The sequence below is a fragment of the Hydractinia symbiolongicarpus genome, chromosome 8, assembly GCF_029227915.1.
Source record: "Hydractinia symbiolongicarpus strain clone_291-10 chromosome 8, HSymV2.1, whole genome shotgun sequence".
NCBI classification, from domain to species: Eukaryota; Metazoa; Cnidaria; class Hydrozoa; order Anthoathecata; family Hydractiniidae; genus Hydractinia; species Hydractinia symbiolongicarpus.
The window spans coordinates 23,328,349-23,343,833 of NC_079882.1; the positions used below are offsets into that span (position 1 = coordinate 23,328,349).

The 15,485-nt window shown below is 32.2% G+C and overlaps 3 protein-coding genes across 3 annotated transcripts in view; 2 read left to right on the forward strand and 1 right to left on the reverse strand.

Moving 5' to 3' along the window:
- The window catches only part of LOC130654715 (integrin-linked protein kinase-like), an 82,942-nt gene that overhangs the window by 52,415 nt on the left and 15,042 nt on the right, over window positions 1–15,485 (reverse strand). The window lies entirely within an intron of this gene.
- Window positions 61–9,920, forward strand: LOC130654709 (IQ and ubiquitin-like domain-containing protein). Its single transcript, XM_057457326.1, has 16 exons — window positions 61–147; window positions 2,584–2,917; window positions 3,850–4,152; window positions 4,449–4,550; window positions 4,878–5,020; window positions 5,100–5,183; window positions 5,375–5,473; window positions 5,562–5,660; window positions 6,103–6,214; window positions 6,612–6,787; window positions 7,521–7,691; window positions 7,818–7,911; window positions 8,002–8,084; window positions 8,862–8,962; window positions 9,043–9,376; window positions 9,707–9,920. The coding sequence occupies exons 2-16, from the start codon at window positions 2,593–2,595 to the stop codon at window positions 9,854–9,856; spliced, it is 2,376 nt and encodes a 791-aa protein (XP_057313309.1). The 5' UTR covers window positions 61–147; window positions 2,584–2,592; the 3' UTR covers window positions 9,857–9,920.
- On the forward strand, window positions 13,084–15,399 carry LOC130654719 (uncharacterized). Its single transcript, XM_057457336.1, has 4 exons — window positions 13,084–13,130; window positions 13,433–13,546; window positions 14,011–14,178; window positions 14,777–15,399. The coding sequence occupies exons 1-4, from the start codon at window positions 13,091–13,093 to the stop codon at window positions 15,247–15,249; spliced, it is 795 nt and encodes a 264-aa protein (XP_057313319.1). The 5' UTR covers window positions 13,084–13,090; the 3' UTR covers window positions 15,250–15,399.

Here is a 15,485-nt window from a genome sequence, read left to right on the forward strand (position 1 = left end):
GAACGGTAACAACGTACACTTTGTCTTTTTACCAGATTTTGCAAATATAATTTTTCCTTTTTTTTAAACCGGGCAATCGAGTTGATGTAAACATGTCGAGATTTACCCGAAAACATCAGAAATGACGTTACTATTTTTCCACTCCAGGTGTCATTTTTTTATTTATTTTGATTTCTTTATAGTCTCAGAAAGTTGATATATTTTTAAGATTCTTTGTGTCAACTCGTTGATGCAGTAAAATAACGTTTTGTCTTTCAATCATTATCTTCTCCTCCCTCCTTTTATGATATTTTGTTTGGAAAGGAAAGGAAAGGTTTATTGTGTTGATACCTCCTTCTTGCCTGACCTATTATAATCTGCAACTCTTTGTACCTGTTATGCACTAAATTAAATAAGATAAATCAATATATAAATGGTTGCAGAGCAGGTGACATGGTCTGGGTTTGCAAGTGAAAAGTTGTAGTTGCCATGCTATAGTCGAAACCTAATAGAAACCGAGTTCTCATGTGTTTCATTTTATCCAATTAAACCATTTTATCTTAGTAGACACAATAAAAGCAGGAAAATCAGAAAATGGCAAGGCAAAATTAAAGAACCAGCAAAACAAGTCCAAGGCAAAACAGGCAACAATACCAAACTACACCACCATCAAAATTATAAAATTTGAACTAAAATGGAATGTTATAAATTTGTTTACTGAGTTGTTATAACGTTAGCTTTTTTATTTATTTTTTGAGTGTTTTTTAGCCTTAATTTTTCTTATTTAGTTTAGAATAGTAAGAAAACAACGTTGTTGTTACTTATAAAATATTTGTCTTTAATTTCTAAAATTTGTGTTTCTGTTGCTAATGAAGCTGTATAATCCAGCATACATATTATGATTGTTTTAAAGATACATGTATGACACAACAAAAGTGCCTATGTTTACCCAGTATATATACATTCTGATAACTGACTGATAACTGACAAATTTGTGAGGAAAGCCAAACCACAACAAATTGTGGCCTGGAAGCCATGTTTTGTTTTAAATCTGTTAAAACTATCTTTGGGAAATAATATTGTCACTTGTTAATTTTGTCTATTGCATTGCGCTAACCACTTCTTCCAAGACCTTTCCCCTTTGTTATTTAGCTGCACACACTAAAAAAAGACCACAGCTTTAGTTTCAGTGTCTTTCAAACACAAGTTGGTACTCAAATCAAAATTTCACCTATGCAAAGAAAATGGAAGAAATATATGTCTAATATAATATGTCTGCACTAAAAATGTGAAACAAAGAGTTGTCGTTCATTTTTTTTTATTCAAAACACCTTAAACATGCAACACGTACTTGCTCAAGCATGTCACCTAACCACTAGCCCTGGCCATTTAAACATCTACCATTTTCCCAAATGGTTTTGACTTCCAGCATTACTTAAGAATTATTGTTTTGTAAAAAAAGGGTGTGTCGGATTGCGCCAAGCTATTCTTTATAATTGTCAAGTAGTTGCTTTTATACTTACTTACAGTAAAAAATTACCATTTCGCAATAAAATTATACATATATATATAAAATATATATGTTAATATTCATCAAATTTTCCCAGGGTTTTTTATTTTTCTTTGCTAATATTTTAGTTGGATGTATACATTAGATATATACGTAGATTTTATATGTTAAAACTTTAAGTTAACGTTGTTCGATACATTAAAATTCAAAAACAAAAAACATTTTATCAATAGAAGAATTAGACAAGAAATCGACATTTGAAAGCATAAAAATGTTAGAAACATGCACAAAACTAATGACAGAATTTATTCATTTAGTGAAGATTTTCTGCATGGATTTGAAAGTTTGTGTTAAAAAGCAACTCACATGTGACTGCTTTCTGCTTATTGTACTAACATATTAAGAGGGTGTTCAGAGCCTGGTTACTGGGCTACCTTGGTTTGCAAGCCTGCAATCATGTTACAATCATATGAAATTAATTTTTTATGTATTTATATTTATTGTTCCTGGTGTAAATTATTTTTCATCAAAAATATAAATTTATTGATAAAAGTTTAATCTTTGATATTCTTCATCTTAATTGTACATAAAACATAAAATCATACATAAAAATATAAAAAGGCAGCTGGTTTGTTTAGGTAAAGCTGTGATATGAGAAAATTTTAGCTGGCCTTGCCAGATTCCCAGTTAAAAAAAGCAAGATCCATGTTAGTCAGACTAACAACAATTCCCATATGACAGGTTGTTGATTTTTATGTGAATTGGTAAAAAAGTTGAAATCACAAGCACGCTAACTGGCTAACAGGAACACCCCTAATTGAATTAATTAATGATTTTAATTAACGTATAAATGGAGGTTAATAAGTTGGAAGTTAATTTTTTTTAAACTGTAAAAACGGTTTTGCAAGTCTAGAATTCTTTCTTTGCAAAGTCAGTTGGAATCCTAAAATGTTGTAAACGAAATAGATCATGTGATTTAATTTTTGTCATAAAAACGATATGTTTTTGCTTAAGTTTGATTTCTGCATTAGTAAGAAAAAACAGTACAAAAATGTCATGTAAATATAATATATATAATAGCATTATTATTTTAGATAAGTTTAATGGAGAATTCATCTAGTGACAACAAAGCAAAGATTTCAACTGGCGAATTTAACAACTCTGAGCTCTCTAACGACAATAACAATACTGATACTGGAAGTGATGTGAGCAATCTTGCAGAAGAACTTGCCAGAAACCAGACAGAAAATGAGAACATATATGTGGTTCAAGGTGAAACAGAAAACATTGGTGGGGGTCACAATGTTGATGAACTGACAAAGAATGATGAGAATTATCTGACAGAAAGTAACATAGAAAAAGAAGAACCAGTTGATATCAGTGTCAATGTTCGAGTTGGAAGTGGATCCATTGATAATGATGTTTTAGGTATTTTTTATACTCTTTTTCAGCAGATATTTATTTATATTATTTTAAACTATATTGTTCAACTGGACAAATTGTTTGCTGGTTCAGTGAACCCATTGGCGAAAGTTCAGACTTAGCTTCAAAGGTTTGTGTCTCTTGACTATGGGCTTAGTATTTCATGTCATTTCAAGAATCAGTCAGATGGTAACAAAAACAAAAAATAAACCATGTTTACATTTTTTGTGCTGCATTTTTGTTTTTTATTGGGTTTTGGTGTTATCATACAAAGTTGCATTAAAATACACGGTTTATAATCCAAAAATTTCTTTTTTCTCTCAGTTTGTTGAATTAAACTAAATTTGTTAACAAGCGACAAGTTGTAAGGATAATATTGATGTTTAAATGAGCAATATATATTAATTGCTTATATAATAAATTTTGCTAAAGTGTTTGCTTTGTGGATACCTTCCAAAGCAACGCTAGTGAAAAGACACCTCATTAAATGCATTGGTTCAAACAGAGGTGTGTCCTTATTAATAACCACATTTTTTTCGTCTTGTATTAAAAGTTATTGCAGATAATTGTAAAAAAATGTCTTAAATTAACCATAAAAAGGCACAATTGTAGCGATAAAGTTGACCACATATTTTGGCCATCTTTTAGGCCAAGTTTTTAAGATATTTCAAAATATCTTAATAACTTTTTCATGTTTTGTCCAGATGGTTGTCTTTGATGATAACAACAATTTATGCACACTTCATACTATTTTAATCCCTCCCACATGTGCATTGCAAAGTCTATCAAATTTTTGGTGAAGTGAACCAGGAATGGTATGATTCTATTATATTGTCAGTGCTAAAGCTGGTTAGGTATCCGTAGCATAAAAGATGAAGATCAAAAAATGAAGGTTCTGTTTTGTTACTATTTATAAAAATGCTGTTTATTACATGTAGAGAGAACGATTTTAACAGAATCAATTCAAGTACAAGAAGCTGCCACCGATGTTAATGCTGAAACTAACGTGAATGATCTTACTGATAACACTGTGACAGGATTTACTGAAAACAAAAAACAGACAGAAAACGAGAATACAAACAATGATGAACATGAAAAAGAAAATATTTCAGGAGAGAGTCACAGAGTTGATGAGCTGATAAAAAATGACAAAAATAATCAGAATCAAAGTAGTATTGAAAGAGAAGAGTCAGTTGATGCTTCTGTCTTTGTTCAAGCTGGAAATGAAAGTAATGTTTCAGGTATTTAATAATTTCCTTGTATCTTCTCATAGTCTGATTTTGCCAAATTTACACAAGTTAGTCCCACAAAACCTTTCATTTTTGCTCATCCACTAAAAGTGGGCTAAGAATTGATTGATCAGTAATGTAACATTGTATTTGCTGACATTTTGCTTTATATATACGTTTTTGAGAGAGAAAAACAAGAAGAAACGTAACTGCCCTAAAATTAAATGAAAAAGACAAGTTAATATTCTTTCTGCGGTATGTAACACACCTTTTATATATATAACATTTAATGATAACATTTTTCATAGTATCATTTGAAGAAAATGAAGCAATGAAAATTCAACATGATTTTCTAAATGATGAAGGAAAGAGTCAAGTAACAAAGAATATAGTTGTTGCTGTAACAAAAGGTTCTTTTGTTATTTTTTATTTTCGAGATTTTTACACTTTGTGTTTGTTTGTCTTAACAAGCACATGTTATGTTGCCTATAACTAGTAACTATTCCAAACTGTAGGCGAAGACTTCAAAGGCCATTATCTTAGTTTGTGAGATTCGTGCCTTTTTTCAAAGATTTGTTTTTCACAAATTAATTTATGTGTAAATTTGCTGCTGGATGTAGCTTCATGAAAAATTAGTTTCCTCCCAATAGCTCTTAATATTTCTGCTACAAGTACATTAAGATATTTTTTACATTTTTTTATCTTGATTCCGTGATTGTTTCTTATTGTGTTTATAGATGGAGTTGAAAAGGAGCTGAAAGTGGAAATAATCAATCGATCTCCTAAAAAACCATTTTTAGGTGGATTTCGGCATAAACTGACTGGTGCTGAATATCTAAATGCATCTTGTCAAGCTTACCCGAAATTGTTTTTTTCCGATGTATGTATATTTTATCTATTCAATTATAATTTTTATAAAGCATAAAATTTTGTGCTAATGTTTGTTAACGTTTTTGCAGATTGAAAAATACAATCGGGATACCCAAACAGTCATCACAAGAAATCAAGTTCAGCAAACTTTTAACAATACCTCAACTCAAATGGTAAATATTTTTGTTCTCTTTCAGTAACAAGAAAACACGGGATACACCTTAACTAAGTTCATAATTCTACCCTACAAATCATCTTAATAAACAACACTACAATCACAGACTTTTAGTTATACATGTATGATGTAAGCAGTTGGCTTTTTAAAAGCAATAGAAGTTGAAATTCGGTGTTTTGTTTACATTAGACTAAACCTGGATGTTACGTGTCCGATGCCACCGACGTTGTAAGGATTCCTGGTAAATATGTTACTGCTGATGAACGAGAACGTATGATTTTGGAAAAAGTAAGTTCATCATAATTTTGTGATGAAGATTTTACTTTTAATTATTCCGGTAAAGAGCTCAAAATTAAAATGATTTTTTCTTTGTTAGGTGATAATTCTTCAATGTTATTGGAGGAGATGGTTAGCCACACAGTATGTGAAGAAACTGCGAAATGATCGTGATATGAGAATTCAATGGGAAAAGGCTGTGAGTGATTGGTTTATCTTTGCCACTAACGAATTTGCACAGAATATGTCCATCATTGCGTGTGCAATTTTTATTTCAAGCTTTACCACGTATTTTTGTCTTACTGAACAATAGATGGTACCTATTGTTCGCCTTCTCAAACTTCTTATGGAAACCAAGCTGCTGATTTAAAATGTACAATAGACCAGTATTCGAATTTATTCAGAATTCGGAAAAGTTTAAATAAAAACACATTTTCCTTTCTGTGAGGTGTTAATGAAATGACAATTTTTCTCAGTTCTTTACACTAATCTATGTAATGTGTCGAATTTGTGTGTCTTCTTTTGGCTGTGTGCAATGATGTTATTGCTCATGTGATGACTATCAACGCATAGGTTCCGTTTAGTTTTTATCCTGTTAATAACCCGTTATTTAATTCTTCTTGTTTCTGTTATTCTTTCAGCAAGTAGAACAAAGAGCAGCTGAAAGAGCCCAACGTTTGCAGAAAGAGTTTGAAAGAAGAATGAAGCCAAAAACTAAAGCCGACTTCGATTTACTGTATGCAGCACTTGAACGTACGTTACTTTTTCCTCAATAACTTTCGTTGGGTAACAAGTTGTGAGAATTTTCATTAAAAATCAGCTATTTATTTCCTGGACTTGATATTCATTTTACATTTTAAAGAATACATTTTTTTTTTCACTAATAAGAAAACAACATAGGCTTTTGATATGGAAAAGAAAGGAAGCTGCTTTTGTCTGGAACTTACGATTAATTAAGATTATTATCAGCAGTGATTAAGGCAATAAAAATTAGATAATTACAAGATTTGCATTGTTTTAACCTGTTCATTTTTCTTATTTCGTAAATATTGAGCCTTCTTAAGCTTACAAAAAAAAAAGAGTTCGTCATAACTATTGTTAATTGCAGAAAAAAATTGTGATTAATGACGTTTGATTATTTATGTTTTAGGATGGCGACGGGAAGAAACAGAAAGAATCAATGAAATGCACTCAGGACCAGAAAGAAAGGCCGCTCTGATTGGCTTATTAGAGCAAGAGTCTTACCTCATCCAATCAATTGAAAGACATCGCCTAAATGCGGATCAAGAAAATTCTGATAAGAGAATACGTGCTTTCTTAAAAAAAGTAAGTTTGTGAAATAAAGTAATTCGTGCAATGCGTGAAAAAAACATGGTTACGTGTACTATTGAAGATTTTATTTCGGTTTGTGTGGTTTGTGTTTATATTATTGTGGAAAGTTTATCATTTCTTGAACATGATAGTTAGTAGGCTACTAACCTACTCTTTCTATTCGGTAAATTACAAGTCCCAATAACATCGAAAAGCTGTCAATAAGATATGCCATAAGCATGCCTAGATCTAAAGACACCGAGAATATAATTCTTCTTTCTATTGATTGTAATAAGATTTCATGAAGTAAGTACGTAATAAAGTTAGAAGGATGAGAACGGTATAACATAATTATGATGAAGAGGCTGTTGTAATTATAATAATTAAGTTTGTACTAATGCACCGTAAGAATAATTGAATTTCATGCTTTGTAGATATTCTGCAAAATACCATAAGGGAATTAATTTTCGCGATTACTTATTTTCGTGGATTTTTTTTTCTGGAATTTCGCGGGAAAAAAAGGAATTTATTTTCGCGAATTTAGTGTTGAAAAAAATTTCGCGGGATTTTATTTTCGCGGATCAGGCCGATTTGGAAATTTTGAGGGAATTTATTTTTTGGGATCAGGTATTTAGACTTTTCGCGAAAACCAGGAAAATTAATTTCCACAAAAACGAATCCCCTTAAGGTAGGTTTTTTATGCATCGTGTGTTTTTTCTCTAATATTTTGACCTGCTTCTCTCTCTAGGCTGCGTCACCAAAGTTTTGGCGAGCATACGATGGAAAGATGACAATGATGAACACACCGTTCACGTTAAGAGCGCAAGAGTTAAATGATTTGTATAGTAGTTTACAAATGAAATATTTAAACCATGACGAAAGACTTGATGTTTTGTTGACACTGAAACACACTGTTAAGGTTTGTCTATTTATTAAAAGTTTTTGTACCTAGAAGCCACTCAATAATTAGTGTTCTTATAAGGCGAAAAGCATTAGGAACCACTCAATCCAGATTTTTTATCAAAACATTTTGTTTTGTTTTTAGGAGCATGAATGCAAACTCACACAGGACTTGATGGAATTGATTGACCGAGAAGCAGATTTATTAACCAGAGGAATAAAAGTGGAAAACCTTGAAGGTACGTATAGCAGCTTTCCATTCTCTACCAAGTTGTAATGTCACGTGTTTTTTTTGGTTGATAGAATGTAATGTAACGTTGATGTTATAGGCTTGCGACAACGAATATCCACTTTGTTTTTACAATTCTGTAAAACACCACTCTTTAATCCGGAAGCGGCACGGTTGCTAAAGGTAATTTTTTTTCTTAATAGCGTTCATATAAAATCCAATGCAGAACATTTTTCTCATAACAGTCATTTAATATACAATAATAATATATAGCGCATTCGGCTTATAATCATAAGGTTTCGAGTTCGAGTCCCCATCCTGGTGCACTTTAAATGTATCGTTTACATTTGCGGTTAGAAGATAGCACCAAATGCAGCCCAATTTGTGCCATCAAACTGCTAACCGGCCTGTGTGGCAGGCAAGGTAGTTGAGCAATGCTATACGTATCTTTGGCGATAATGTACCATAGTTACAGTCAGAGGGGAGGAAGAGCCAACCGTTAGGACAGAATCCCGGGACGTTAAAACTTCCCGTTACTTTCTTACTTACAATTTAAAGAAAATATAACATCCAGATTCCATAAAAATTAGTATTTGTTTTCATGAGGCATGTGAGTAGAGTTTATTCATGACTTTTTGGGGTATTTAATATAATTTGCATCTTCTTTAATATCATTGGTAAAATATTGAGTTACCTAAAATAAAAAATAAACTTTAGAGAAAGAAGAGGGGTATTTGGAAAATGGCGTTTTATTAACAATTTTAGAAATTACATTTCATAGCTAGACAAACTTTCGTAACGAAGAAAATTCCTCCTTGTGTATTAAAAGTGGGTATACGAACAATCGTAACGAGATTTCACCTGGTTACCGAGAAAATCTACATGGAAATTGTTTCTTTTTGTATATTGTTCTGAATTATTCTTCATTTTTATGTTGATTTATTTGTTAATTTATTTCAGGTTCCACAAGATGCATCGAGTTTACGGAAAGATATTTACTTTTGTCCAAGTTGTAATTCATACCTTACATCGGCTGACTTTCCGCTCGCGTCCAACTCAAAGTAAAAAAAAAAAAAACTCGCTTTATTTTTTGATTGAAAGAAACCTAGTCGTTTTAAAGAAGCTTTTTTTATTTTTTTAGAATTGTTGGGAGATGTATCAAGTGCTCGCAACTCGATAATAACGCTCGATTGAGACACGATTTTACGAAAATTCGATGTATTATGCAACATCTTCGACGCACCGAAGAGGCTTACAATGATCACTCGAAATTCGCTTTTATTATTCAAGATGCTGATTTGCGATATTTAATAGAAAATATATGGAACTCTCAAAGTGCGCTCAGCGGTTTGGACGATCTGTATAATTTAATCTTCGTGCGTTGGAACAAGCATGAGCACTGGTCGCCATGGAATTGCGTTTTGTTAACAAAAGAGGAAGCCAGTGCCCACACCAAGCTAGAGAATGTAGTTGAGGTTTGTTTTGTGTTTTTTTTTTATCGCTTCGTTGTTGTGAGCTTTTTTGGCGGCAGTGGTATTTTGTTTTCGTTTTGTCGGTACTTTTAAAGGTACCTTAGGATTTTGTTAACTTTTTCTCGGTTTAGAACCTAAATCGCGATAAAAAAATTCAACCATATTACATTTATAGTTTGATGAAAAAATTATTATATTAATTATTATTATATGAGGACATAACTACATCTACCTGTGGTCACAAATGTTTTTCCAGTGACCGAAAAAGCTTCAAATTAAATGTTGCAAACTTGAGTTAAGAGCTTTTACATATGATTTTTTTCCTTTTTTTAGGCATATGGGCGAATATTTATTGGCAAAGTTCATCAGCGGCATGTACTGGCGCGAAAATATTTTTCAAAACTTACGAACATATCAGATGCATTGGACAAAACAATGGTACAGAAGTCAAAACAACATACTACGTTAGCCTCCGTCTCTTAGGATCACGATCGTGTAAAATTTTGTGTATATTACTATTTTTAAATACAATATTAATATAACTGGATTTGGTATTGCATTTCTTTGATATTAATTTAGTAAGAAATACAGCTGCCAATACAGTCCCTCACAGACATATTTCGTCAACTCTTGACTTTTGGCGTCGTAACTGTGCGACCTGTTGTTAAACGCCAAGTGAAGCGTTTAATAAGAGCTGCAAACTGTACCACACACTGAGGTGAGCGCTTTCATACAACAAGTATGCAGTATATCATAAATCGAGTATAGCGCATACAACTATTATAGTGTTTCGGGTGTGATATGCTTTTTAAAAAATAACTTTACTGCACCTTCAGCTGAAATAAAAGCACAGTTTACAACCCGTTGTTACCCCGTCATAGCAAAAAAAAAATCGGTCCATATTATTTTATTTTACGGAGTAAGTTTTCGTGTAAGTTAAAAAAATTAATTGTGACGCCAGACTGACAGGCACAGGTAAGTAGTCTCTTACATGTATACAGGCATAGCACACTTTGATAAAAAATACTTTATGGCAACTTCGCTCCAAGCACTTAGTACAGGTAAGCTGTGTCGCACATGCGTATAGGCGTATACTCTTTCAAAAAATACTTTATTGCAACTTCGGTTTAATGAAAACAAAGGGAGCAGCCTGTCGTTACCCCGTCCTACTAAAACAATTGCTCAGCAATTATATTGTGCAGGGAAGGTTTTCATGAAAATAATAAAAGATATATCTACCTAACTACGTATAAAATTCATATTTTTACAAAAGAGAAATAACTAAAAGTTTAAAAATAAATAAATAAGAAATGTTTAGACGGTTAAACGGCGATAGAATAAAATGAAAAGGGTGACATTTCTAAACTCGGAAAATTGCCCAGTTTTTCTTGCTTAGTAAAAAAATTTTTCACCCAAAAAACCTCGATAGTGTGCACAACTTTTTATATTGTCTGATCTTTTATATCTGTACCAGTAAAGTTTTTTCTCTAAAGTATCTTTACCATCATTCATACGCTCTGCAAAAGCAAAGAAAAAAAGACAGAGATTATGGGAGAGACATGAAACAAAAAAAATATTTTTTCCAAGATTTTTGGTTGATTTTATTATACATGGCTTTGCTCAATGCTCAAACGTTTGTTTGTAATGCCTGGAAGGGTATATTAGAAGCAGGATATTAACCTAATTATTCAACATCATTCCAAACTGTTTCATACCTTCATATATTTTTCATCTCTTTATTTCTGGATTAAATTTTGCTGCAAATTGCTAAAGGAAATTTTTTTATCAGCAGAACTCAAGGTATTCTTAAAAAAAAAGTAAGGTAGGAGGAGATGTCTAAAAAACACCTCGCACTGCTCCCAATTATTTTTGTGATAAACTCCGTGGTTTCCAAATACATAATGGCCTTATATTTAATTAATTCTTTGAATCAAAACGATCCCATTTGTCTTCCAATGTGCTAAACATTTTTTCGATTTTGGTAGCAAAAAGATGTCTTTTGAAGAGTCAGGGTGAGGGAAGACCCCAGACTTTTAAGAGCTTCAAATGTGTTTTACTTTTTTTAAAACAACAAACACCCTAAAGATTGGAAGATTTTACACCTGTGCATTATTACTGATCACTAGAACTATTCATGTTGTAAAGAAACCTACATAAAGCTACATTAGCTGCACATATGCAATTGAATAATGGTGACTTGTTACATGACACTAAAAGAAAAGAGTTAAAATATTGGTTAAAAGCACGAACATGACAACAAAATAAAAACATTGTGTATTTCATTTATGTAAGTTTATGACTCCGCATGAAAAAACAGAAGTTGGTTTCCATTAGCATTTGTTTAAATAAGAAAGTTACTTGCACCTTTTTGTCTCTATCCGCCACCCTCTGTACACTGAACTTCTTAACGTTATTGGTAAAAATTTTTAGTCGGCATAAAAATCAGTCACCTGAATAAAATCTTTGTCACTTAAAAAAATTTACACAAAAATTTCGCTTTTTATCGATTAATTTTTAAAAATGCTTGTTGAGTTCATGGAATATGAAATATATACAAAATGGATTATTACGGAATATTATCTTACATAACCATAGTCACAACTATCGCACCGATATAGTATTGCCTTCTCTTCTTTTATAATTTGAAGAATATTTAAAAATTCTTTTAGTTTCTTGTGTTTTAAATTTGTTCCCTATAGCCATTACCAAACTATGGCTAATTTGGTGCGTGATTTTGCAAGTCTTTCGGTAATATGAGGGAATACCGAATTGCTATTAGGCGCAGTGTGAACATGTCAGGTTGGTGGTCATTTGTATATGATACTGAGTCCTGCGAGTACAGCGGTTTTTCTTTGAGTTCGCCAGTTAGGGTGGATTGACATTTTTTTTCTTGTGACTATGGTATAACTAAGAAAGTTGAACTGAAAGATCCAACATGTACATCCTAATGTTTAAGAAGTTTCTAATGCGGTAAGAAAGGGAAGCTAAAATCGATAAAAAACTTTGCTGGCAGTATAGTAAAGGAGGAAAGTAATTTTAGTCAGTACAAAATAATAGTCGCTGGGTTAAAATGTAGTGACTTTTACCACCTTTTTTTGTTTTACCGATAAGATATTTGCTCAGGAGAACTAAAACCTCGCTCCCTACAGGTTTTTGTACTTGATCTAAGTTGTACTGACCATAAACAACGGTTTCTAAAACGCGTTTGCATTAAAAAGTTTAACCTTTAGCGTAGTCACGATAAAAAACGCAAAAAAACATGAAAAATATCTTTAAAAGCGCATATCGACGAATATTTTTTGGCAATCAAGGACAAAGTGTATGGAAACCAGGCTATCTATAATTATCTCACAGCATTTTCATTTGATAAACAAAGCCCGGGAAAAGGACAAGTAGAACACTATTGTTGTTTTCATGGCAGAAACATATATAAAGAGGTGAATTCACAGAGTTAAATATTCAGCATTTGGTGGAAGAAACAGTATCTGCTGGTGATCAAAAAGGTAGGTTTTACTTGATAACAATTTTCTTATTTCTTTAATTCCACAACGCGTTTTGCAAAATTTTAGAGCAGTTATTTAAATAAAGCCATACCATTTCTTGATAAATAAATCAAAAATGATATTCTAAGATGAATTTTTTAATGTGCCCAGTGTACTAAATCGAGGATATTGTAGTATTTTAGTAATTATATTTTACTATATTTTTAGAGAAGAGATGTTTGCAAAAATTTGCTTCTTGGTTGTCATAGCAGCAGGTGAGTACATCTACCATTTTGCTTATGATTTTAGCTATACAATTTTAAAAAATTTTTTTTTTACATTTTTTTTCAGTATTGTTAGCTTTAAAAGCGCTGCAAGCTCAAGTTTAGGACAAATGTCTTCTTGCGTTAGTTTTATAATATAAACAAGGAACTTACTTTATTTAACTAAAATTTTTAAGGTTTTTCCATCATTAGAAAAGGATCTTTTAGAATTTTTCATTTTTTTCGAAATGTGTATTGATGCTTTAAATGTTGCTTTTTCAAGAGGACAAAGTAGCCACACATTATTTTTTTAGTTGCTGCCGACATCAAATATTCTGTAGGCGTAAAGGATATTGATCGATGTGTTAGCGTTTTACAAAGTATTTTAAGAAAACAAACTCGAACGACTGGTGCTCGATCAGTTTCTGGTAAGTACATTTCTATAAAATCACCTGCAACTCATTTCATGTCAAATAAATTCAGGGAGTTCGATTAATATCTGGTTAATAGTTTGGAACATGGACGGCCTTGTCTGTTATTGCTTTTGTGATGAGACCTTAATTTTTTGGAATTAAAAAGGATTTCTTTAAGCTAGCTTCAGTATCAGTTGATCAGATGCTGATTTTAAGTCAATGGATTGGTTATAATCTTTTAAGTTCACAAAATCATTAAAGTATAGCGCGCTCAGAAATTTATAAAATGTAGTTGTACTTTGTTAAAAATTAGTCAATAAACAGTACCATTTATCCTAAAAAAGTTTGTTTAAAGGCTTTGATCCGTATCTTGAAGTTATCCTTTCTTGAATACTCAATTTGTCGATTGGATTTTCAAGGATTTCTTCCCAAAATTGTTTGCAAAACAAAAAGTCTTTTAAACACATTGTCAACTTTAGACTCCTTCTGCGAAGGAAAGACGGATGGAAACTACGCTGATCCAGAAAGATGTGATGGCTACATTTCGTGCGCAAATGGAATTGCATACAGAATGCCTTGCCCATCGAGTCTGTATTACAATATTGTGAAAGATCAATGTGATTATCCTGAAAATGTTGACTGCGAAGGTACATATTTTGTAAGCATTGGCAACTTTAGAAAAAAGAACTTACAATAACTTTGTCTATAACTTTTCATGAATGCTCGTCATATGAAAAACCCGCCAAAGACTGATTACGAAAAAAAAAAAGCGAAAGCGGCGATATGAAAAAGAATCAAAACAAATATGGCTATTATAACAACTGCGGAAAAAGTAAAACTGACGGAGAAATAGCAAACAAGCCGCGAAACACACAAAATTTTTACTTCATTAAGAGATTTGACGTTCTACTCACAAACCTTAAAATGGTTCTTCTCGAGTTAAAAGGAAAGAGCAACTTGTTTCAGGAAATATAATTTAATGCGCATTAAAAAAATAATATTTTTTCTCTCTTTCTTGGTTATAATAATTTTTTTCTCTCTTTCGTGTTCTTGTTTTGTAAGGCCGCTATTACTACTTTGTTTTAAATTCCAATTGACTGTTTTTACTATATAATTGACTTTTTTACCATAAAATTAATTGTTTTTAGCAACAAATACTCTTCGTGTTAATAACGTGTTTTCGTAAACCAGTTAGAGAATGTCAATCAAGAGTGACGTGTAATGATATTCTTAAATGACTTATAGGAAGATATCCTTTGGTGCTTCAAGGTGAGACATGCTACGATGCTAAAGGCAGAAGACCTGGCACATTCGCTGCAACTTCCAGTGGAGCCATTGTGGAGTTGAAGTTGGTCCACAAAAGTGGTTACTTAAACTGTGACAAGTATGATGACCTATCTAGATCTATGTGGGGATGTAATAATAGAGATACCTCTGCTGAAAAACCTTTCGGTACCGTCATCACCACTGCTGAAAGTGATAAAGTTGTGTTACCATTGGATACAGTCAGTCACACACCAGGATGGTTTTATGGACTTGACGGATTTGACAGAGATTCTCCAAGCTTGGTTCTTACCGATTATAGCAAAAGTGTGAAAGTGAGTCAAGGGCAGACGATGAGAGTTTGGTATGGAGAAGACTTGACCGGCGTGGCTGTTGCTGACAATGAGGGAACACACTGTGTGGATGTTTATGCTAAAATTGCACCTGATGTGTAAACCATGCGTCCAAAATCACGTTTTTCACCTTTGATTTGCTTTTCTTTCTATCTTCTTCCTGAATATTTTTTTTCGTTCCTTTCATAGTTGCTCATCGAATGCTTGTAACTTTTTTCTTTCTTTAACATGACAATAAACGAACATTTTAAATGAATGTATTTTTTACTTTGTTTGCCCTATTTCATACCTATGAATTATGATACACAGTAACATAATCAATAACTCGAGGACAAATT